The 22,899-nt window shown below is 37.0% G+C and overlaps 1 protein-coding gene across 2 annotated transcripts; it reads left to right on the top strand.

Moving 5' to 3' along the window:
• Nucleotides 1-262: 262 nt before the first annotated feature.
• Nucleotides 263-22,543, top strand: LOC133249633 (UDP-glucuronosyltransferase 2B31-like). Of its 2 annotated transcripts, XM_061420363.1 has the most exons (7): nt 265-522; nt 1,039-1,084; nt 1,697-1,845; nt 13,688-13,819; nt 16,921-17,008; nt 17,880-18,099; nt 20,921-22,543. In XM_061420363.1, the coding sequence occupies exons 1-7, from the start codon at nt 358-360 to the stop codon at nt 21,198-21,200; spliced, it is 1,080 nt and encodes a 359-aa protein (XP_061276347.1). In that variant the 5' UTR covers nt 265-357; the 3' UTR covers nt 21,201-22,543. The 2 variants fall into 2 exon arrangements, with proteins under 2 accessions (XP_061276346.1, XP_061276347.1); XM_061420362.1 differs by having other exon boundaries at nt 263-1,084.
• Nucleotides 22,544-22,899: the final 356 nt, after the last annotated feature.

Raw genomic sequence — 22,899 nt, 5'->3', positions numbered from 1 at the left:
CTCCTAGCCCTCCATCTTGAAGATGTCACCTTATTTCAAATTCTGTGTCAAGGAGACTGCAGACAAAAGTGCCTCTCATTCCTACTGTTTCTACACGAGTCTTATCTCTTACATAACATAGTGAATTTGTTGTACAAGATCCTTGACTTTTAGATGAGTAATAGCACTGGCAAAACATTAAACACACTCATCTGGAAGTGTTCTACACTTTGCCCTTTTGCTGCTCTCCACACCTGCTGACCGTTCATATCATGTATTTACTTGAAATGGAGGAGTTATAATTTAACTTCCAGACTGATTTCTCTTTGGCTATGAGCTTGAGCTGCCAGATACAGTTATTTTAAAGAAGTACTGCATATGAACATGATGGCTGTGAAACGGCTCTTGCTTCTGCTGCTGCTACAGCTGACTTGTTACTTTAGCTCTGGGAGTTGTGGAAAGGTGCTGGTGTGGCCAGTAGAATATAGTCACTGGATGAATATGAAGATAATTCTGGATGAACTTGTCATGAGGGGTCATGAGGTGACTGTTTTGACATCTTCAGCTTCCATTTTGATTGATCCCAACAAACCATCTGCCATCAAATTTGAGAATTTCTCAGTATCTTTAACTAAAGATGATTTTGAGGATGCTTTGAAGAATTTTGTCGGGAACTGGACAGACCTGACAAATTCATTTTGGACATTTCCTTTGTTACTGCAAAGCTTATTTGATGAATATTCTGATCTTACTCTAAAGATCTGTAAAGAACTTATTTCAAACAAGAAACTTATGACAAAACTACATGAATCAAGGTTTGATGTTGTCCTTGCAGATACCGTTGGACCCTGTGGAGAGCTGCTGGCTGAGATATTTAAAGTACCTTTAGTGTACAGTGTCCGCTTCACTCCCGGTTATTCAATTGAAAGGAAGAGTGGGAAACTCCCATACTCACCATCCTACGTACCTGTTATATTGTCTGAATTAAGTGATCACATGACATTCATGGAGAGGGTCAAAAATATGATATATGTACTTTATTTTGACTTTTACTTCCAGATGTTAAATGAGAAGAAGTGGGACCAGTTTTACAGTGAAGTACTAGGTAAGTCAGGTTTTTAGTTGATGGCATAAAGTCCTAATTTTCCTTGGAATAAAAGTTTGTATAAAGTCACAGAAATTTGTCTATTATAAGTAAAATGATGAAAAGAAAATATAAAATGTTCCATCAATCTCATAAAATGTATAGAAACATTACATGATAGGGTAAGATATAATCCTGTGGTCCATTACTAGTACAGGACACTCCAGAAAGTCATAAACCACAGATTGAAACACTTAGGACTTCTCTAAACAATTGTATATCCATCTTACTAAACTTTTTTAACTTGAAAAAAGTCACTAGAAAATTCATAAAATGTCTTAATAAATGAAGACATGTAGATTGAAGAGTTACACACATATTTGTAACACAAGCTTCCAGGTAGCATTAATTTTTTTTTATTTATATAGTTCAGTTTTCAGACATTTTATGTTTAATATATATTATACACACACATATATATTTGCTTTATCAAAGAATAGAAACATTCAAACATCTTTGGCTACATCATTCCCCCAATCTCTTTTATAAAACTTACCTAATATATATATATATATATGGCAATATTCTCATTTGATCTGAGTCTTGTTTTTTTTTTTTTTTCCTTCCTTCCAGGGAGACCAACTACATTATTAGAGACAATGGGAAAAGCTGAATTTTGGCTCTTTCGATCCTACTGGGATTTTGAATATCCTTGCCCACTACTACCAAATGTTGAATTTATTGGAGGCCTCCACTGCAAACCTGCCAAACCTCTGCCTAAGGTCACCTACTCTTCTCTGTTGTGCTTCTTTAACTTTGCATTTTCAGTAGGAATAATTTTGCATTCTTTATTTATAATGTTTAATTACAGTGAGAGTGATGTAGGAAACTAAAGTGACTTCCAATTAGAAACTCATATTCCACACCAACACAAGTATCTGAATTTCGTTAACATTACAGAATAAAAGAGGGATATCTGGGAGATTTTGAGAATATGTCAGTTAAATTATGATTTCATCATTTAATGCATAATAAAGCATCAGACACTCATTAAAAATAATTATAAAGTGACTAGCATATTCCAAAAGTAAGTGATAATATGCAGAGAAATGGTAGAGACCCAGTTTCTGCCACTTGATGCTCTACCTGGAAAAACAGAATACAGACAAGTAATAAAACTTGTGTATTAATTTTTACAATATGGAAAGACCACAATGATAAGGAAACATCTAACAGCAATCACAGAAATATCTCTGAGTCATTAATAATTAAGGTGAGATCCAAAGGATATTCAGGAATAATTGAAGGTATAAGGGCAGAAGTGGATACAAAAGGAAAGCAGGTTGAGTAGTAATAATAGTGGCCAAGAAGTCCAAGTTTCATCAAAAGAGGAAGAGGCTCAGTAAAGAGTCAGATGATGCTGAAGAGGTAAGTTGGAGACAGAGAATTATGAGGAGTTTGAAGCATCTAGTAAAGGTGTTAGGTAGAACTTTAAAAGGGTCAAGGGAGAGATTTGATCACATTAAAAAAAAAAAGACCTATATAGGATATAGTCACTGGGTTGGACTGTAAAGGGGGAAGAGTAGAAAGGGGTACCATTTAGCAAGTTGCTATGAAATACAGGAAACAAGGACGGAAAAGATATGACCACACTAAATCATGATAATAGTACCAACCTCATATTGTTCTTGTGGGGAAAAAAACTGTACATATGAAGCATCCAAAATGTCCCTGACACAAACTCAGTGGCCTAGAAGAAATATTAAGTATTGTTTTTTTGCTGCTATTACATACTATCAATAACACAATGTGTGCCAGCCACCTGGATTTAATTCCTAATTGAATCAAGACTGGTTTCCTAACACATCAAGATTATGCTCTCCAGTAAATTCCTAGAAAGCAGATATCCCATGAAGTGATTTAAAAATAAATTTTTAATTTTTTTTAGAAAAAAATTAAGTTAATAAAAGTAATTTAATAAAATTTTAAATAAAATATAATTTAATAACAATTTAAGATTTTAATGTTAAGAATTTCTTAAGGTTTCAGTAATTAAATGAGCAAGATGAAAAGCTAGAATTATTTTCTGTTCACCTGTGCTCTAGACAAAATGAAAATTATTCTTTGACAACATAAATGTATGCCCTAACAATTTTTGCAGTCAAATACAACATTTCCTTGCCTTCACATCAGCTTTTAAACCAGTCCTCATTTGAAATCCCAGGGTTTTATAGCTTACAGCATAAAAGGAATAACTTTGTCTATTAGGCCAAGTGTTTTCTGCTTACCCTGACCTTATACAAAAACCTCAGCAAAGCTCTCTTAAGGAGTGTAGGTCTCAACATCATAGCTGCCTGACAGAATGAACACAGAGAAAATGCACACTGCCTATATAGGAATCATAAATTCTGCAGATTATGATAAAGACCAAATAATTTGTGCCACTTGAATCTGAAAACTGTCCAATTATAAAATTTCTTCAGTTCATAGGGCTCTATTTCTAATGAAGGAAAGCAAGAATATAATTTGTCATAAATTAAAATGATTAGTTTTTAATGTAGCTAAAACTTAAATAGGAAGCAAATAATCTTCAGCAAACTATTTTGTGATCTCTTAAGAGATTCTTTAGTCTACTCATTATTGGTGGAAAAATTAAACTGATATCTTTTTCAAAGGGAAAACTCTTTGGATTGCAAATTGTTTGAGTTATCTATGGTAATTTTCATAGTGTCTAAAGGCTGAAATAAGATTAGTGACAGTTCTTCACTACCTAACCATGTATTTTGAAAGATTTCACCATTCTCATTTCAGGAACATGATAGTGTTAGTAAGAAGGGAGGTTAGAAGGAAAGGGAGAATGACAAGGAAAGATGAACAGTAGGATAATGATAATAATCAGTAAATGTAGCTGTTGCTATTAAGTTGTAAAGCAAGATTTGAATCCAAGTCAATTATTGTGAGGATTTCATCATATAGAAAACTATTCCTTCAAACAATAACTTTTCTATTAATTATTAGGTTCTCAGAAATTTTCATTACCTTTGAAAGAATTGACTTTTGGCAAAATGCATCAATAGTTTTGATATCAATTCCTCATTCAGTATGTGATTTGAAAAACTTTTCTCCCATTCTGTAGCTTGTATTTTCATTGTGTTGATTGTCTCTTTTGCTGTGAAGAAGCTTTTGAGTTTGATATAGTCCTATCATTGATTTTTTTCTTCTATCATGATTTTGGTGTCATATTCAAAAAAATCATTTTCAAAACCAATATTAAGGAAGCTTCTCTCCACTTTTTTTTAAAAGACTACTATGCTGTCTAGTCTTATGTGAAGTCTTTGATTCATTTTTGTGAAATGTGTACAATAGGGATCTCCTTTCACTTTTTTGCAAGTGCTTAGTTTTCTCAGAAGACAAAGAATAAACTAACATTTCCCAATTAGGTGTTCTTGTCTTCCTTGTCAAATATTGATTATAAATGCTGTTTTAATTCTGGACCCTGCATTCTCTTTCACTGTTCTATTTGTCTATCTTTAGGCCAATATCATATTGTCTTAAATATTACAGCTTTGTAGTATAATTTGAAATTGGTAGGTGTGATGCTCTGGCTGGCATCGAGTAGTGTGGATATTTCAATAGTATTATCTCTTATGATCCATGAATACATGATGTTTTTCCATTTATTTGTTTTTTCTGCTATTTCTTCCAACAAAGGCTTATAACTGTGCAGAGTTTTCACTTCATTGGTTAAGTTTATTTCTAGTTATTTTATTATCTTTGATCATATAGTAAATAGCATAATTTTTTTAGATGTTTCATTATTAGCATAGAAAAATGCAACTAATTTCTGTATGTTGATTTTTTATACTATAACTTTACTGAATGTGTTGACTAGTTCAGGTTTTTAGTTGAACCTCTGGGATTATCTGTACAAAAAAATTATGTCATCCACAAAAAAAAAAAAAAGAATGACGATTTTACTTCTTCTTTTCTGATTTGGACACCTTTTATCTTTTTGTCTTGCCTCCTTGGTCTAGCTAGGACTTCTAATACTATGTTGAGTGAGTGTGAGAGGCCATCCATGTCTTGTTCCTGATCTTAGAGAAAAAGTTTTCAAATTTTCATTGTTGATCATGTTAGCTTTGAGTTTACCATATATGGTCTTTATTATGTTGAGGTCTTTCTACACCCAATATATAGGAGGTTTTATCAGGACAGGTGGTTATCTTGTCAAATGTTATTCTCCATCTCTTGAGATAATCAAGTTATTTTATCTTTTATTGTATTAATGCAATGTATTACATCTATTGATTTGGATGTTGAACCATCTTTGCATCCTATGGATAAATTCCACTTGGTCATGGTATATAATTTTTTTAATGTGCTGTTGAATTTGGTTTCCTGATATTTGGATGAAAATTTTTGCATATATATTTACCCTGGATATTGGCATATAGTTTTCTTTACTTAGAATGTCCTTGTGTATTTGATATCAAGGTGTAATATTGGCCTTGTAGAATGAGTTTAGAAATGTTCCTTCTCTCCTGTTTAATTTTTTAGGAAAAGTTTTTGAAGCAATGATTCTCAACCCTTGGAGTAAGTACTGATGAGCTTCATGCTATGTGGGGATGTGTCTGAATGAGGGACTGACAGAGATCCCACTTTAGTCTCTATGAAGCTTCATAGTCTCAGAATTACTACTTTCCTCTCTTTGGCTTTTTAAACTATATTACAAGTTTGCTGCTGCTAAGTCGCTTCAGTCGTGTCCGACTCTGTGCGACCCCATAGACGGCGGCCCACCAGGCTCCCCCGTCCCTGGGGTTCTCCAGGCAAGAACACTGGAGTGGGTTGCCATTTCCTTCTCCAATGCATGAAAGGGAAAAGTGAAAGTGAAGTCGCTCAGTCGTGTCCGACTCTTCGTGACCCCATGGTCTGCAGCCTACCAGACTCCTCCGTCCATGGGATTTTCCAGTCAAGAGTACTGGAGTGGGGTGCCATTGCCTTCTCCATATTACAAGTTTACATAGACATATTTGGAGGAGAAATTCATATTTTCTTCAGATAATCATATTATTGTTTATAAAATGAGGTCCATACTGTTTAAGCAGTCTCTGAAATGTAACCGTGCAACTCCTAAAAGACTTGACAAGTGAATCAGCTGGGAGAACTAAAGAGATTCAGGTTGAAAAAGCAAAACTGATATTAACTTACTGTCTTTTCTAATGAAAGACTTCACGATAAGTTTCATACAATTTTCATCAACCATATTTGAACTAATGGTACTTACAGTTCTTTGATGTACAGAGATGAAAATCTTCCTTTAATATTATTTTGATTCTGATAATGTTTATACTTCAGTAGAAGAAAAAAAAATCACACATATGCGTGTTAAATGTCCCTGCCCCAGGGGAGTTTAAGAACCCTCGAGTTCCAACCAGTGGATACCTAGGGTTCCTAGAACCCAAAATAAGAAAGAACCCTGCAATTTAGAAGCCATTTATAAAGCCTGGGAAAATTATCTTAGGAGAGAACCCTTTGGGTGGGGGGCATTTTTGGTCATATAGTCTTTCCCCTTGTTGATATAACTTTGCTTGTGACCTCCAAGGAAGAGCTGAGAATGGGCTCAGAAGTCAGTGTGGCCATGGGGATCTCCGAGTTAAAGAGCTTGGACAACAATGCAGTGATGACCATTTCCATGTGTGACATGGTGGATGCAGTTCCCTGACCTTGAAGGAACATTGTAGTTTTTTTTTTTTTTTTAGATTTTAATTGTCACCAGCATCAAATTCCTCCAAAATTTTCAGAATTCTTTCCTCCAAATTCTGAAATTCATATACTTCTAAGGACCAGGACCTATGGACCAGGAAATAAATTTTATTCTAAGTTAAACTAAGATTGTTGAGAATTTATAATACATACACAAATAGGGAGGAAAAAAAGAATGTATAATTTGGTTTCCCTGTTGGCTCAGTGGTAAAGAATTTGCCTGCCAAAGCAGGGGACACAGTTTCAATCCCTGATCTGGGAAGATCCCCTGGAGAAGGAAATGACAATCCATTTCAGTATTCTTGACTGGAAAACCCCATGTAGCCTGGCATGCTACTGGCCATGGAGTCACAAAGAGTCAGACACAACTTAGTGACTCAAGAACAACAGTAAATATTAATATTTTATAGAATGTGTCAGTGAAGTCTTCTAGTCCTGGTGTTTTCTGTGTTGGGAAATTTTTGATTACTGGTTCAGTATCTTTACTCATTATAATTATTCAGATTTTCTAATTCTTCCTGATTCTGCCTTGACATATTATGTATTTCTAGGACTTTATCTATTCTTTGTGGTACATAATTTGTTGGTGTATAATTCTACACAGCAGTATCTTATGACCTTATGTATTTTTGTGATTTTAGTTTAATGTCTTCTCTTTCGTTTCTAATTTTATTTATGAGTCTTCTTCTTTCTTTTGTTAGTCTAGCTAAAGTTTGTCATTTTTGTTTATCTTTTTGAAAAGACAAAGACCAATACTGTATGATATCCCTTGTACGAGGAGGGCATGGAAACCCACTCCAGTATTCTTGCCTGGAGAATTCCCACGTGCAGAGGAGCCTGGCAGGCTACAGCCCATGGGATTGCAAAGAGTCGGACACGACTGAGTGACTAAGCACACACACCAATCCCTTGTTTGAGGAAACTTAAAAAGGTCAGACTTTTAATAAAGGAGAGTAATATGGTAGTGGTTACCAGGGGCTAAGGGCTGGGAGAAATAAAGAGATGCTTTTAAGGGTACAAACTTGCATCTCAGAGTAAATAAGTGCTATAGACATAAGGTACAGAACAGTGATTGTAGACAACAATATTATAATCATCAAGCATGCTGAGACTAGATCTTAGTTATTACAACCACAAAAAAAGAAAATATAATTATGTAACATTATGAAGATGTAAACTATCATTAAAATGGCAAACCTATTACAATATATAAATGTATCAAATCATTATGTCTTAAGTTCCATAATGCTTTATGTCAAATATATTTTATTCTTCTAAAAAAGTGCATGAATTTTAAAATAAGGATATCCCTACTCAGTAGTATACCTTATTTCATTTTTATAACTTTTTGTATTTTGCATGCTTTTGCCATGCTGCTGCTACTGCTGCTAAGTCGCTTCAGTCGTGTCCGACTCTGTGCGACCCCATAGACGGAAGCCCACCAGGCTCCTCCGTCCATAGGATTTTCCAGGCAAGAGTACTGGAGTGGGGTGCCATTGCCTTCTCTCTTGCTTTTGCCATCAGATCAGATCAGATCAGTCGCTCAGTCGTGTCTGACTCTTTGCGACCCCATGAATCGCAGCACGCCAGGCCTCCCTGTCCATCACCAACTCCCGGAGTTCACTCAGACTCACGTCCATCAAGTCAGTGATGCCATCCAGCCATCTCATCCTCTGGCGTCCCCTTCTCCTCCTGCCCCCAATCCCTCCCAGCATCAGAGTCTTTTCCAATGAGTCAACTCTTCGCATGAGGTGGCCAAAGTACTGGAGTTTCAGCCTCTGCATCATTCCTTCCAAAGAAATCCCAGGGCTGATCTCCTTCAGAATGGACTGCCTGGATCTCCTTGCAGTCCGAGACTCTCAAGAGTCTTCTCCAACACCACACTTCAAAAGCATCAATTCTTTGGCGCTCAGTCTTCTTCACAGTCCAACTCTCACATCCATACATGACCACAGGAAAAACCATAGCCTTGACTAGACGAACCTTTTTGGCAAAGTAATGTCTCTGCTTTTGAATATGCTATCTAGGTTGGTCATAACATTCCTTCCAAGGAGTAAGAGTCTTTTAATTTCATGGCTGCAGTCACCATCTGTAGTGATTTTGGAGCCCAGAAAAATAAAGTCTGACACTGTTTCCACTGTTTCCCCATCTATTTCCCATGAAGTGATGGGACCGGATGCCATGATCTTCGTTTTCTGAATGTTGAGCTTTAAGCCAACTTTTTCACTCTCCACTTTCACTTTCATCAAGAGGCTTTTTAGTTCTTCACTTTCTGCCATAAGGGTGGTGTCATCTGCATATCTGAGGTTATTGATATTTCTCCCGGCAATCTTGATTCCAGCTTGTGTTTCTTCCAGTCCAGCGTTTCTCATGATGTACTCTGCATATAAGTTAAATAAACAGGATGACAATATACAGCCTTGACGAACTCCTTTTCCTATTTGGAACCAGTCTGTTGTTCCATGTCCAGTTCTAACTGTTGCTTCCTGACCTGCATACAAATTTCTCAAGAGGCAGGTCAGTTGGTCTGGTGTTCCCATCTCTTTCAGACATGTCCACAGTTTATTGTGATCCACAAAGTCAAAGGCTTTGGCATAGTCAATAAAGCAGAAATAGATGCTTTTCTGGAACTCTCTTGCTTTTCCCATGATCCAGTGGATGTTGGCAATTTGATCTCTGGTTCCTCTGCCTTTTCTAAAACCAGCTTGAACATCAGGAAGTTCATAGTTCACATATTGCTGAAGCCTGGCTTAGAGAATTTTGAGCATTACTTTACTAGCATGTAAGAGGAGTGCAATTGTGCGGTAGTTTGAGCATTCTTTGGCATTGCCTTTCTTTGGGATTGGAATGAAAACTGACCTTTTCCAGTCCTGTGGACACTCCTGAGTTTTCCAAATTTGCTGGCATATTGAGTGCAGCACTTTCACAGCATCATCTTTCAGGATTTGGAATAGCTCAACTGGAATTCCATCACCTCCACTAGCTTTGTTCATAGTGATGCTTTCTAAGGCCCACTTGACTTCACATTCCAGAATGTCTGGCTCTAGGTCAGTGATCACAACATCGTGATTATCTTGGTCATGAAGATCTTTTTTGTACAGTTCTTCTGTGTATTCTTGCCATCTCTTCTTAGTATCTTCTGCTTCTGTTCGGTCCATACCATTTCTGTCCTTTATTGAGCTCATCTTTGCATGAAATATTCCTTTGGTATCTCTGATTTTCTTGAAGAGATCTCTAGTCTTTCCCATTCTGTTGTTTTCCTCTATTTCTTTGCATTGATTGCTGAAGAAGACTTTCTTATCTCTTCTTGCTATTCTTTGGAACTCTGCATTCAGATGTTTATATCTTTCCTTTTCTCCTTTGCTTTTCACTTCTCTTCTTTTCACAGCTATTTGTAAGGCCTCCCCAGACACCCTTTTTGCTTTTTTGCCTTTCTTTTCCATGGGAATGGTCTTGATCCCTCTCTCCTGTATAATGTCATGAACCTCATTCCATAGTTCATCAGGCACTCTATCTATCAGATCTAGGCCCTTAAATCTATTTCTCACTTACACTGTGTAATCATAAGGGATTTGATTTAGGTCATACCTGAATGGTCTAGTGGTTTTCCCTACTTTCTTCAATTTAAGTCTGAATTTGGCAATAAGGAGTTCATGGTCTGAGCCACAGTCAGCTCCTGGTCTTGTTTTTGCTGACTGTATAGAGTTTCTCCATCTTTGGCTGCAAAGAATATAATCAATCTGATTTCGGTGTTGACCATCTGGTGATGTCCACATATAGAGTCTTCTCTTATGTTGTTGGAAGAGGGTGTTTGTTATGACCAGTGTTTTCTCTTGGCAAAACTCTATCAGTCTTTGCCCTGCTTCATTCCATACTCCAGGGCCAAATTTGCCTGTTACTCCAGGTGTTTCCTGACTTCCTACTTTTGCATTCCAGTCCCCTATAATGAAAAGGACATCTTTTTTGGGTGTTAGTTCTTAAAGGTCTTGTAGGTCTTCATAGAACCTTTCAACTTCAGCTTCTTCAGCATTACTGGTTGGGGCATAGACTTGGATTACTGCTTGTGTTATTTTCATAAAGATGTCAGAGAAGGAGAATAATCAGTCCACATCTGTGATTAATTTTTAAAGAAAGGCTGTATTACAATATGATAGGGATGCATCTTCCAGAGCAGAGAAAAATGAGCTTTGAATAGTAAGACAATGAAACAAAATACTGAAGACACATAACTTTAAATACTGCTAAAGGTCACTAGAAATATACATATGACCTGGATGTACCATGTGAGGTGGCTCAGTGGTAAAGAATCCTGATTGGCTGATGGCTCAGTGGTAAAGAATCCACCTGCAATGCAGGAGCCAAAGGAGATGTGGGTTCAATCCATGGGTCAGGAAGATTCCCTGGAGGAAGGCATGGCAACCCAGTCCAGTATTCTTGCCTGGAGAATCCCATGGACAGGAGACTAGTAGGTTACAGTCTTACAGGGTTGTGAAGAATCGGACATGACTGAGGCAACTGAGCATGCACACACATGTGAGTCATAGGAAAGTTCACTGAAGTTCATATTGAGGCTGATATCATCAGGGTGAAATTACATTTTTAAAGAATTCTCTACACAATGTAATCTGCAAGGTTAAAGTTTGAAAAAAGATTCCATTGTCTTTTTTTTTCTGTTAAAAATAGGTTAAAAAAATATTTTATGATCATAAGTAGGGTCAAAAAATATACATTTTATGATGGAAGGGTTGAGTCATTATTCTCCAGAAGAAAAAAATAGTAAATTGAAAACAGAAAAAAAGGAAAGAAGTTTAAAAGATATGTACATCATTTTCACTAGCTATTCAGGAAAATTTCTCTGCATTTTTTTTGTAATAGAGTACAATGAGGAATGTGGAATTATTCTAATATAGAAGATAAAAATTTTACGTTGGAAAGTGTGAAGGACTACAAGACAAAATAATTCTGATACAATTCCAAGCGTACAATTTTTTTAGGAGAGTACATTGAGCAATGTGGATTTATTCTAGTATATTAGTGACAAAATTATTTTTAATTGGTGAGGATCTGGGGTTACTCAACAAAATAACTCTAAAACAATTCCAGCAAATACAGCTTCACCAGGAGCTTTATTTAGTTTGATGTGAACCACAAGTTCACAGAAGTTACACATAGTACATCCTACTGTGACATTAAGAAAGTGTAAACAAAAGACCCTGATGCTGGGAAAGACTGAAGGCAGGAGGAGAAGGGGACGACAGAAGATGAGATGGTTCGATAGCATCACCGACTCAATGGACATAGGTTTGGATGGACTCTGGGAGTTGGTGATGGACAGGGAGACCTGGCATGCTGCGGTTCATGGAGTTGCAAAGAGTCGGACACGACTGAGCGACTGAACTGAACTGAAACAAATTCAGCAATATGATCACTCAAATATATATATAAATACACAGATATATCTCTGGGTTTTACATATAGGACTCAGGACTCTTTCGTAGAACATACAAACAGCAATGCCAGACTCCTCATTGTCAGTGATTAGTAATTTAGAGAGAGAGTCTGGGAAATATTGGCAAAGTTTAAGTTGAGGTATAAGGATTATAGAGCTGAAAGAATGAGAAAGTTATTAGAATCATAACTTTTTCTTAGTACTAATAGTCAGGGAAATAAAATACAAATGATGAAACTAAAATAACTCACCAGAATGTATGGAATAAATAAGTGATTTAGTAGGATTATAATAATAAATAAGATGAAGCAAAAAGTGAAACTGAAAGTTGCTCAGTTGTGTCCAATTCTTTCTCTGTGACCCTGTGGACTATACAGTCCATGGAATTTTCCGGGCCAGATTACTGGAGTGGGTTGCCGTTCCCTTCTTCAAGGGATCTTCCCAACTGAGGGATCGAATTCAGGTCTCCCACATTGCAAGCAGATTCTTTGCCAGCTGAGGCACAAAGGAAGCAAATCTTTCCAATAATCTATGTTAGTAATCAATAACATTATTGATGAAGAATCTGAGTGTAGCATTGTTTAATAGTATCTCCTCACTACTGTCTTTTTCTTGCTTTTACACACATACACATTTGCACAAATACACATATTAGAAGAAATTAACCTCATATTACATATCTCCTTCCCAAGGATCTCAGGGATAACATCTGTTTAAAAGAGAGCCATTAATGAAAATGCTATGGAGATTCCTCAAGAAATAAAACATAGAATTACCATAGAGGTCAACAATTCTCCTTCTGGGGATATATATAAAAAATTGAAATTAGTTATGAAATTAGGATGAGATATTTACACACCATGTTCATGAAAGCACTATTCACAAGAGTCAAGAGGTTGAAGAAACCCAAGCATCCATCAACAGATAAAGCAAAAAAAAACAAAATGTGTCTGCAAACAATGAAATATTACTCAGCCTTTAAAAGGAAATATGAAACAAGGCAAAACATGGATGAACCTTAGGCAAAGTGAAATAATCCATCACAAAAATACAAATACTATACAATTCAGTTTTTATGAGATTGCTAGACTCTCAAGTTTGTAGAAACTAGAGTAGAATGAAGGTCTCCAAGGGGCTGGGCAAAGAAGAAATGGTGCTTCTTAATGGACATAGACTTCTAGTTTTGCCAGATGAAAAATGTCTGGAGATTGGTTCCACAAGACAAATATATTTAACACTACTGAACTATACACTTAGAAATGATGAAGATGGTAAATTTTATCTTATGTATATTTTACCACTTTTTTTAAAAAGTCACCAATAATTCCTAATTATAGTGTTTGTAGCCATCCTTCAGTTAATGTTTGCTATGCTGTTGCTCTTTTGTGATGAAGCAAATGCTTTTTTCACAGGAAATGGAAGAGTTTGTGCAGAGCTCTGGAGAAAATGGTATTGTGGTGTTTACTTTGGGGTCAATGGTCACTAACGTGACAGAAGAAAGAGCCAATATGATTGCATCAGCTCTTGCCCAGATTCCACAAAAGGTACACACAGTAACTTAATAGTGGACAACTATTTAACAAGTTGGGCTTCCCTGGTGGCTCAGTATAAGAGTATGCCTGTCAATGCAGGAGACTCAGGCTTGATCCTTGGGTTGGGAAGATTGCTTGGATAAGGAAATGGCAAGCCACTCCAGTATTCTTGCCTGGAAAACCGCATGGACAGAGGAGCCCGGTGGGCTACAGTCCATGGGGTCGCAAAGCATTGGACACAGCTTAGTAACTGAATGACAACAGCAACTAATGAGTCCGTTAAACTCTATAAAAGGTCTAATTACAGAAAATTTTTGCAAGAAAGGTAAACTACTATGATAGCTCCAACTTATCTGAGATATTTATAAAAAAACAAAATATACATGGCAGATGCTAAAGTGGTATACAGAGTGTTTTTGATTGACAATAACTTTGGACTTACATTGTAATCAAAAAGAGATATATTTAAGAGATGTAGTATGAATTTTGGTATTATAATAGTGTTGTAGGCAGGAAAAGAAATCTCACATTCTGTTATGTAGTTTACTCCTTTACCTTGAAGGGCTCCTGAGGACACAGTATACATATACAGGTGTTCTCAGAGGTTAAATTTTAACAGTAGGCATAATACCGACTCTTTGCAAACCCGTAGACTGTAGCCAGACTCCTCTGTCCATGGGATTTTCCAGGCAAGAATAATGGAATTGGTTGCCATTTCCTTCTTGAGGGGATCTTCCCAACCCAGAGATCAAACCCAGGTCTCCCACACTGCAGGCAGGCTCTTTACCATCTAAGCCACCAGGGAAGACCCAATAATACAATAATGTTAAGCAATATTGACAAAAACCTGCAATGTGCCATGCAATTTCTACCTGCCAGGAAATCCCAACCCCTTTCCTTGTCCTAAATGTTGAAACAGCCCTCTTCAGTGTCCTTTTCTGGTTGCTACACAGAGAAAGGATGGTCAGGGAACCGCAATCTGCTGCCAGACATCCGTATAGCCACAGTGATTCAGAGAAAGAGAAACATCAGCCTCCTTGATTGATTGCTGCTACTGCTGCTAAGTCATTTCAGCCGTGTACGACTCTGTGCGACCCCATAGACGGCAATCCACTAGGCTCCCCCGTCCCTGGGATTCTCCAGGCAAGAACACTGGAGTGGGTTGCCATTTCCTTCTCCAACGCATGAAAGTGAAAAGTGAAAGTGAAGTCGCTCAGTCGTGCCAACTCTTAGCGACCCCATGGGCTGCAGCCTATCAGGCTCCTCCGTCCAAGGGATTTTCCAGGCAAAAGTACTGTAGTGGGGTGCCATCGCCTTCTCTGATGGTTGACTGGGTCCTGCCAAAGTCTGAGGCAGGAAGAGCAAAGGAAAAGGGTGAAGGTGGGGTCCTGCCCTTTGGATGAACCCGGTGCACTGTAAAGTCTGGTCCTTAATGGACTCTGCTTCTATTACTATTCTAAATTGAGGAAAGAAAAGAGGCTGTAAGAAGGAGTCAAGCATGAGAAAGACTGGCATGGAAAAGGATCAGCTGCCTCCTTCTCCATAAAATATAGCAGTAACTTATTTTCTAATGTATAAAATACACCAAGGGTCTTTGGATGTTTGTGAACTTCTTTTTTAGTTTACTATCTGATATCGATCGTAGTATTCTCCTAACTACACATGCTAATTTTTTGCTGGAAACCTACTTTACATTCACATAGCAAATAGAAGTTAAACAACTAAAAATTATAATCCAGTTTATAAAGATTGCTTGGTACTAATTTAGCACCACAGTTTTTGAACTTTACCAACAGCTGTTTTGTTATTAATAGTTACAAATTGCTGACAGGCTTTTCTTTTCTAAATTTAAAGAATTTCCTAACCTAGAAAAGTGGTAATACACTGGATTCATGTCAAAAATTGCTAATAGACACTTTTCTTAGAAGTAGTGTTTAACAATTTGTAATCTAAAAGAAGCTATCTCCTAAACAGCATTAATTCTCTCTGCTAAGTTGCATCAGTCGTGTCTGACTCTGTGCGACCCCAGAGACAGCAGCCTACCAGGCTCCCCCATCCCTGGGATTCTCCAGGCAAGAACACTGGAGTGGGTTGCCATTTCCTTCTCCAATGCATGAAAGCGAAAAGTGAAAGTGAAGTTGCTCAGTCGTGTCTGACTCTTCGAGACCCCATGGACTGCAGCCTACCAGGCTCCTCCGTCCATGGGATTCCCCAGGCAAGAGTAGTGGAGTGGGTTGCCATTACTTGCTATTAATAAATTACTAAATAAGCAGAAATATTAATTGTAATAAGTGGCTGATTGAATGTATTCCTTTTTGTAAACCAAAAGATATAAAACTCTAGTAAAAATTACTTAAGCTATATGAGTAAGTGTATATAAGTAAAGTCCCTACTATGAATCCAAAAGGAATCAGTAAGAGACAATTAAATTTTACAATAAGAGCTAGTGTATGAAATAAAGCAAATAAATGTATGTTATTAATGATTTGCCACTTTTTTTAATAGAATGGAGACCAATAGCAATTTCTTAAATATATAAATTTGCTATTCAAGATCTCATTTCTTTATGGCATCAGTCATTAGTGCATACCACACCTGGTTGAATAAGTTCATAAAATGTGGTTCTTCCTATTGATGGCAGTGTATTAGTACATATCATTACTTAAGAGGTCATGTCCTTGTTTCCTTAACTGTCATCAGTTCAGTTCAGCTCAGTCACTCAGTTGTGTCTGACTCTGCGACCCCATGGACTGCAGCACACCAGGCTTCCCTGTCTATCACCAACTCCCAGAGGCTACTCAAACTCAAGTCCATTGAGTCAGTGATGCCATCCAACCATCTCATGCTCTGTCGTCCCCTTCTTCTCCTGCCTTCAATCTTTCCCAGCATCAGGGTCTTTTCTAAAGAATCAGTTCTTCACATCAGGGGGCCAAGGTATTGGACTTTCAGCTTCAACTGAATATCATATGGAATATGACATTTCATATGGAATATGACAAATTCCATATGAAAAGTCTTCCATATGGAAGACTTTTAACTAGTTGTCTTCAATCTCTTTAGAATTCTATCCCTATAAATTTGAAGTTCAACTTACGGAATATTTTCTTTAACAGGTTTTATGGAGATATGATGGCAAGAAACCAGACACCTTAGGACCCAATACTCGGCTGTATAAGTGGGTCCCCCAGAATGACCTTCTTGGTGAGACTTGGTAGAACAATTGAAAGCATGGGTAACAGCTGAGCAGAGTGATCGTACTTCAACAGGAAACAAACTTACCAAGTATTTATTATTGAAACACTCAAAAAGAAAACTTTACTCCTTTATTTTTATTTCCAGCTCTAGGTGAAAATAGAAAATATAGCAATTGTCACTTTATTAAACATAGAGATGTCCCTTAAAACAGAATCAAAATGTCTTATTTTAGCTGTAATCATTTCGAGCCATGAACTTTTAAATAACTTCAGAGATGGTTGTTCTGTCTTTGAATTCTCTATCTTTTCCCCCCGTAGGGATATTAAGATCCACTGAAAAATACCGGCTCCTTTTTTATTACCAATGACCCTTCATTTTCTGTAGGAAAAATTCTGCAATCATTTCCTTGAGGCAATTACACATTTTATGGTAATGTAGATTTTCCTTCCTCTGGTTCCAGTACAACTACCATTACCCTTCCTGTGGCCTTGTCACCCTTTCTATCGGACTGAATGACTTTACTGTTTCTTTAAGAGAATATATTTCTGACATGCCCTCCTCTGGTATTTTTGTTCATCCGCTTTATTTTACGCAGAGTATTCTTTCAAGCTATTCACCTGCTGATCTTGAATTCGTTTATGACATTCAAAAGGTAAAGTACTTCTTTCATGAAGTCTTCACTTACCTCTCCAGCAGACTTAGTGGATTCTTGCACTGAGTTCCAAAAGCTATTTAAATGCAGTTTCCTGTGTGTAATCAAGGGTGATATTAAACAAACAAACAAACAAACATTGCTTTCTTTCAGTGTCTTCTAATGCCCTTTTCTCATTTTTAAGACTTTTAATTAATAATTTTACTGAAATTCACACAATCCTAGGTCATCCAAAAACCAAGGCCTTTATAACTCACGGTGGAACCAATGGCATTTATGAGGCTATCTACCACGGGGTCCCTATGGTGGGCCTTCCTTTGTTTGCTGAGCAACCTGATAACATCAACCGAGTGAAGGCCAAAGGAGCAGCTGTCAGATTGAACTTGGAAACAATGTCAAAAACAGATTTCCTCAATGCACTGAAGCAAGTCATTAACAATCCTTCGTGAGTATATATATACACATATATGTTTTACTACGTATTATTTCTAGAGGCGTTCTCATAGGAAGACACAAGAGGCAGCAAGGAGTCTTCAGTAAGATTTGCTCAATGCTTTGAAAATAGTCATTAGTAACCTATTGGGTCACATTGTGTGTTTTCAGTGGCTTTAGGGGAAAGATTTGTCAGAGGCTTAAGGATTGTGGAGAAATTCTGAAAGAGCTCCTCATTAGAATGAGAAGAATCCCTAGGTGGTAACAAGGATTAAGAGGAAGCACTGAGAACAAAGTTAAAGTAGGAAACCATGAACTCTTTAAGCACTCATCTGCACACTTACAACTTTCCTTCAGCATATGAATTCCGCAAATGTTTTAGACTCTTCTGCTGCTGCTGCTGCTGCTGCTGCTGCTATGTCACTTCAGTCGTGTCCGACTCTGTGTGACCCAATAGAGGGCAGCCCACCAGGATCCCCTGTCCCTGGGATTCTCCAGGCAAGAACACTGGAGTGGGTTGCCATTTCCTTCTCCAATGCATGACAGTGAAAAAGTGAAAGTGAAGTCGCTCAGTCATGTCCTACTCTTCGCAACCCCATGGACTGCACCCCACCAGGTTCCTCTGCTCATGCGATCCTCCAGTCAAGAGCACTGGAGTGCGGTACCATTGCCTTCTCCATTAGACTCTTCTAAAATGGTCTAATTTTAGTAAATCACCATGACATGATCCATCTCAAATTCTCATTACATTGAGCACTTTTCAAATTTTCTGTGCTAATATTTTTTCCATAAAAGATGAAAGATAAACATCTAGAACTATCTAATTACAACTATTTTGAGACTATTTTTTACCACCAGTGCCACCTGGGAAGCCCAAATATAGGTACATTCTTAGTTCTTCTTTAGGTTGTTTTTGTCTTGTTTTGAAGAACTGTAAAATCAAAAAGTAATTGACTTTGAAAAGACAAGTTGGGATATTCCTATGTAAAAACCAAATTTTCTGAAACCAGAAACATTTTGTTTTCAAATTGTTTCATAGTTTAACTTGAGTAATATTATTACTACTAATATCATAAATATGATGTATGTATTTTCCCCCTTTTGTTTCATGATGACTTTGGAAAAAAACATTTTGAGACTATATTGGCAATAATAGCACAATGGACATTTGTGCTTTAAAAACAGTGTTATTTAATTTTAGCACAAATATTACACTAAATGTCTGCCATTAGAAGAATAGTTTCTTTATTTTTAAAAGAAATATATGTTTCAGTAGGCAGTTTTATGTAAAAGTAACTCTCTCTAGTATCTTTGTGTATTTTTTAATTTTTAATAATGTAAAGCTAGCATCCGGAGAAGGCAATGGCACCCCACTCCAGTACTCTTGCCTGGAGAATCCCATGGACGGAGGAGCTTGGTAGGCTGCAATCCATGGGGTCGCTAAGAGTCAGACATGACTGAGCGACTTGACTTTCACTTTTCACTTTGATGCATTGGAGAAGGAAATGACAACCCACTCCAGTGTTCTTGCCTGGAGAATCCCAGGGACGGTGGAGCCTGGCGGGCTGCCATCTATGGGGTCGCACAGAGTCGGACACGACTGAAGTGACATAGCAGCAGCAGCAGCAGCAGCAGCAGTAAGCGGCACCAGCAAAGCTAGCGTCAATAAAGAAAGATAATGTACTGCTTGATATATATTGACTATTTATAATATGGTACACATTGTACTAAGTCCATTATACATATTAAGTAACTTCTTCATTATAAACTTTCCCTACTCTATTAAAAGTATTTCTGAACTACTACCCTCTTCTCAAACACCCAATGCTCCCCCTGAGTTTTTTACAGAACAGGGAGAGAAGTTACCTCCATTGTTACCACACTGTTATTTATAAAAGTTCATGCATCATATCGCTTTATTCCTCTTTCCTTGTCTGTTAGTCCATCATCATTTCAACAATAAAAACAAATAAAACTCGGAAGTCTGAGGGTGAAATGTTTGGCACACTCTGTATTCTAAAATAACTAGCAAGGAAAACAACAATAATATTAGGAAAAATTTACTCAGTCTACTGTATACTAATAATACATCTAAGGATCAACATATTATTCCTCCAAATAATCAGATAGGATACTATTGCTATGCATTCCATTTAACAATGAAAAACTAAGAAATGGAGTTTAAAAAGCAGGCAGCAAGGTAAGTGTCAGAGTCAGAATTCAAACGAAGGCAATTCACTTCCACACTTTAACCACTGCTTCACTAATATAAGGTCAACACCAACTCCTGGCCAGTGCTATCTGGCCATGTCTCTGAAGCTCATGATGTATTTACCTCTTATCTCTGGATTATGATAGTGTTTCAAAGCTTTTCTGCCAGATCTCTTCACAATTCCTTACTGGATAGCTCAAGTCATGTATTTCTTTTCTTTTCACCTTCACAATTTAACTTACTCCATTCTCAAGCTACAGACACTTCTCTCTTGTCTTCTCTTTTCTTCATAGCTTGAAATCCTATGCATTCAACAAATTCAAGCCCATAAGCTCCTGTGCCTGTGTTCAGTTGCTTAGTCATATCCAGGTCTTTGCGACCCCATGGACTGTAGCCTGCCAGGATTCTCCGTCCATGAAATTCTCCACCAAGAACACTGGAGTGGGTTGCCATTTCCTTCTCCAGGCCGACGAACTTAGATCTCTATAATTATCTCTTAGAAAAACAATCAATCGTTCTTCCACTCTATGTGGCACTCATTTCCTCTCTCTGCATGGAAATTTCACATATTTAACTTTTATAGTTCATTCTATAAATTGATGTCTCTTTGATTTTCCTTCAGGTATAAACGGAATGCTATGTGGTTATCAACCATTCAACGTGATCAGCCTATGAAGCCCCTTGACCGAGCAGTCTTCTGGATTGAATTTGTCATGCGCCACAAAGGAGCCAAGTACCTGCGACCTGCCGCCCACAAGCTCACCTGGTTCCAGTACCACTCTCTGGATGTGATCGGGTTCCTGCTGGCCTGTGTGGCAACTGCTGTATTTGTCATCACAAAATGTTTTCTGTTCTGTTGCCGAAAGTTTGCTGAAACAGGAAAGAAGAGGAAAAGGGAATAGCTGTATTTGGGTCCCAAAGCAGTAATGCCCCAGAGGTGGAATTCTTCCAGCTTATTTCAACAGGAAGGAGTTATGAAAAGGCTCCTATCTTCCTGTGACAAAATGGCTTTTCACAGTTCAGCACCTCCTTTCAAAATTCGTTTACAAGGAATTTTTTAACTGTTTAAGATTTAGAAAAATGTCATACCAAGATGAAAGCTGATGAAAATTATATAAAAGTAAATGGGTAAATATTGAAATTTATTATTTTAAATCAGAAGATTTACTAAAAAATTATTGAATATGGTATAACAGTGTTTCACATGGTGTGCATAGACACTAGAATGATAAACCTAGACCTCCTCTGACTTACATAATCAGATAACAATGGGCAAAATACAAAAATTACATGAAGTGTATGGAAAATTGGTAAATCAAATGAAAGCAATATGAAGTCACTTTTGTAAATTGCACATCAGGAAAGCAGTTTATAATCAAGGTGGTCCAGGTGAGGAAATGGGTTTTATTGATCAAGAGGACCACCATCTAAGTCATATAACAAACATTCATCAGTCTAAGGCATAATTTATTCAAATTATTTAAAAATAAATTGATGCTTGGGGAATGATAGGAAAAATGTACCATAGAATTTTCCATACTGCCTCTCAACATAATTGCCATATTTAAAAAAGATAGAATTAATATGGTACCATAGTAGATAATATTATTAAATCACACATATAGTTCTAAATAATTTTCCAGAAATCTATCCTGCAACACTTGTAACAAAAAAAAGTGTTTGTCATTACTGTATAGTGAGAATTACTCCAAAACTCCAACAAAAAGTCAAACAGTCCAATATGAAAATAGATGAAGATGAATAAGAAAGTCACAGAAGTGAAATGGCCGATGACATGTAGAAATGGACAAAAGTCACTGGTGCTTTGGAAATGGAAACTAAGCCACTTATGTCTCTGGATATATTTCAGTGTCTCCTAGTTTATAGTCTATGGGAACTTGAGTAGAATTTGTATTCTACTGTTGTGTAAAAATTGCATAAATCTTAATATGTTGAATTGATTCATGATGATTTTAAGGTCTACTGTATTCTTCTACTTCTCTATAGATGCATTCTATTAATTTCTGAGAGTTTGATATTGAAATTCTAACTAAAAATCTTATCTACCTAAAAAATTCTAATATACAGGGAACTATATGAAAATGCATATTTTCATAATTTAAAATTTTTTTAAAGCAAATTATTTTCCAAAAATAATTTTCAGAACAAATAATATAGGAGAACTATTTTTCTGTATGTATAATGTGGAGATACCCTTTGAAAATAAAATTTAAATGTACTGTTTGACACCGCAACTCTACATCTTGGTTATCTTTCATACAGAAAGACTTGCAAGTGTTCATGCATGCTAAGTCACTTCAGTCATGTCTGACTTCTTGCCACCCCATGAACTGTAGCCTGCCAGGCTCTCCTGTCCATGAGATTCTCCAGACAAGAATACTGCAGTGAGTTGCCATGCCCTCCTCCAGGGGATTTTCCAAACCCAGGGATTAAACCCACATCTTTTATGTTTCCTGCATTGGTAGGTGGGTTCATAATTATATACTGAATTCCCACTAGCACTTAAATTGCTATCAGTTTATAAACACACTAACCTACAACATAGGTATGCGTTATACAGCCATGAGAGAAAACAGATGG

Source organism: Bos javanicus, chromosome 6 (assembly GCF_032452875.1).
Source record: "Bos javanicus breed banteng chromosome 6, ARS-OSU_banteng_1.0, whole genome shotgun sequence".
NCBI classification, from domain to species: domain Eukaryota; kingdom Metazoa; phylum Chordata; class Mammalia; order Artiodactyla; family Bovidae; genus Bos; species Bos javanicus.
Note: the sequence above shows the minus strand (reverse complement) of the source record. Positions and strands in the feature narration are given on the sequence as shown.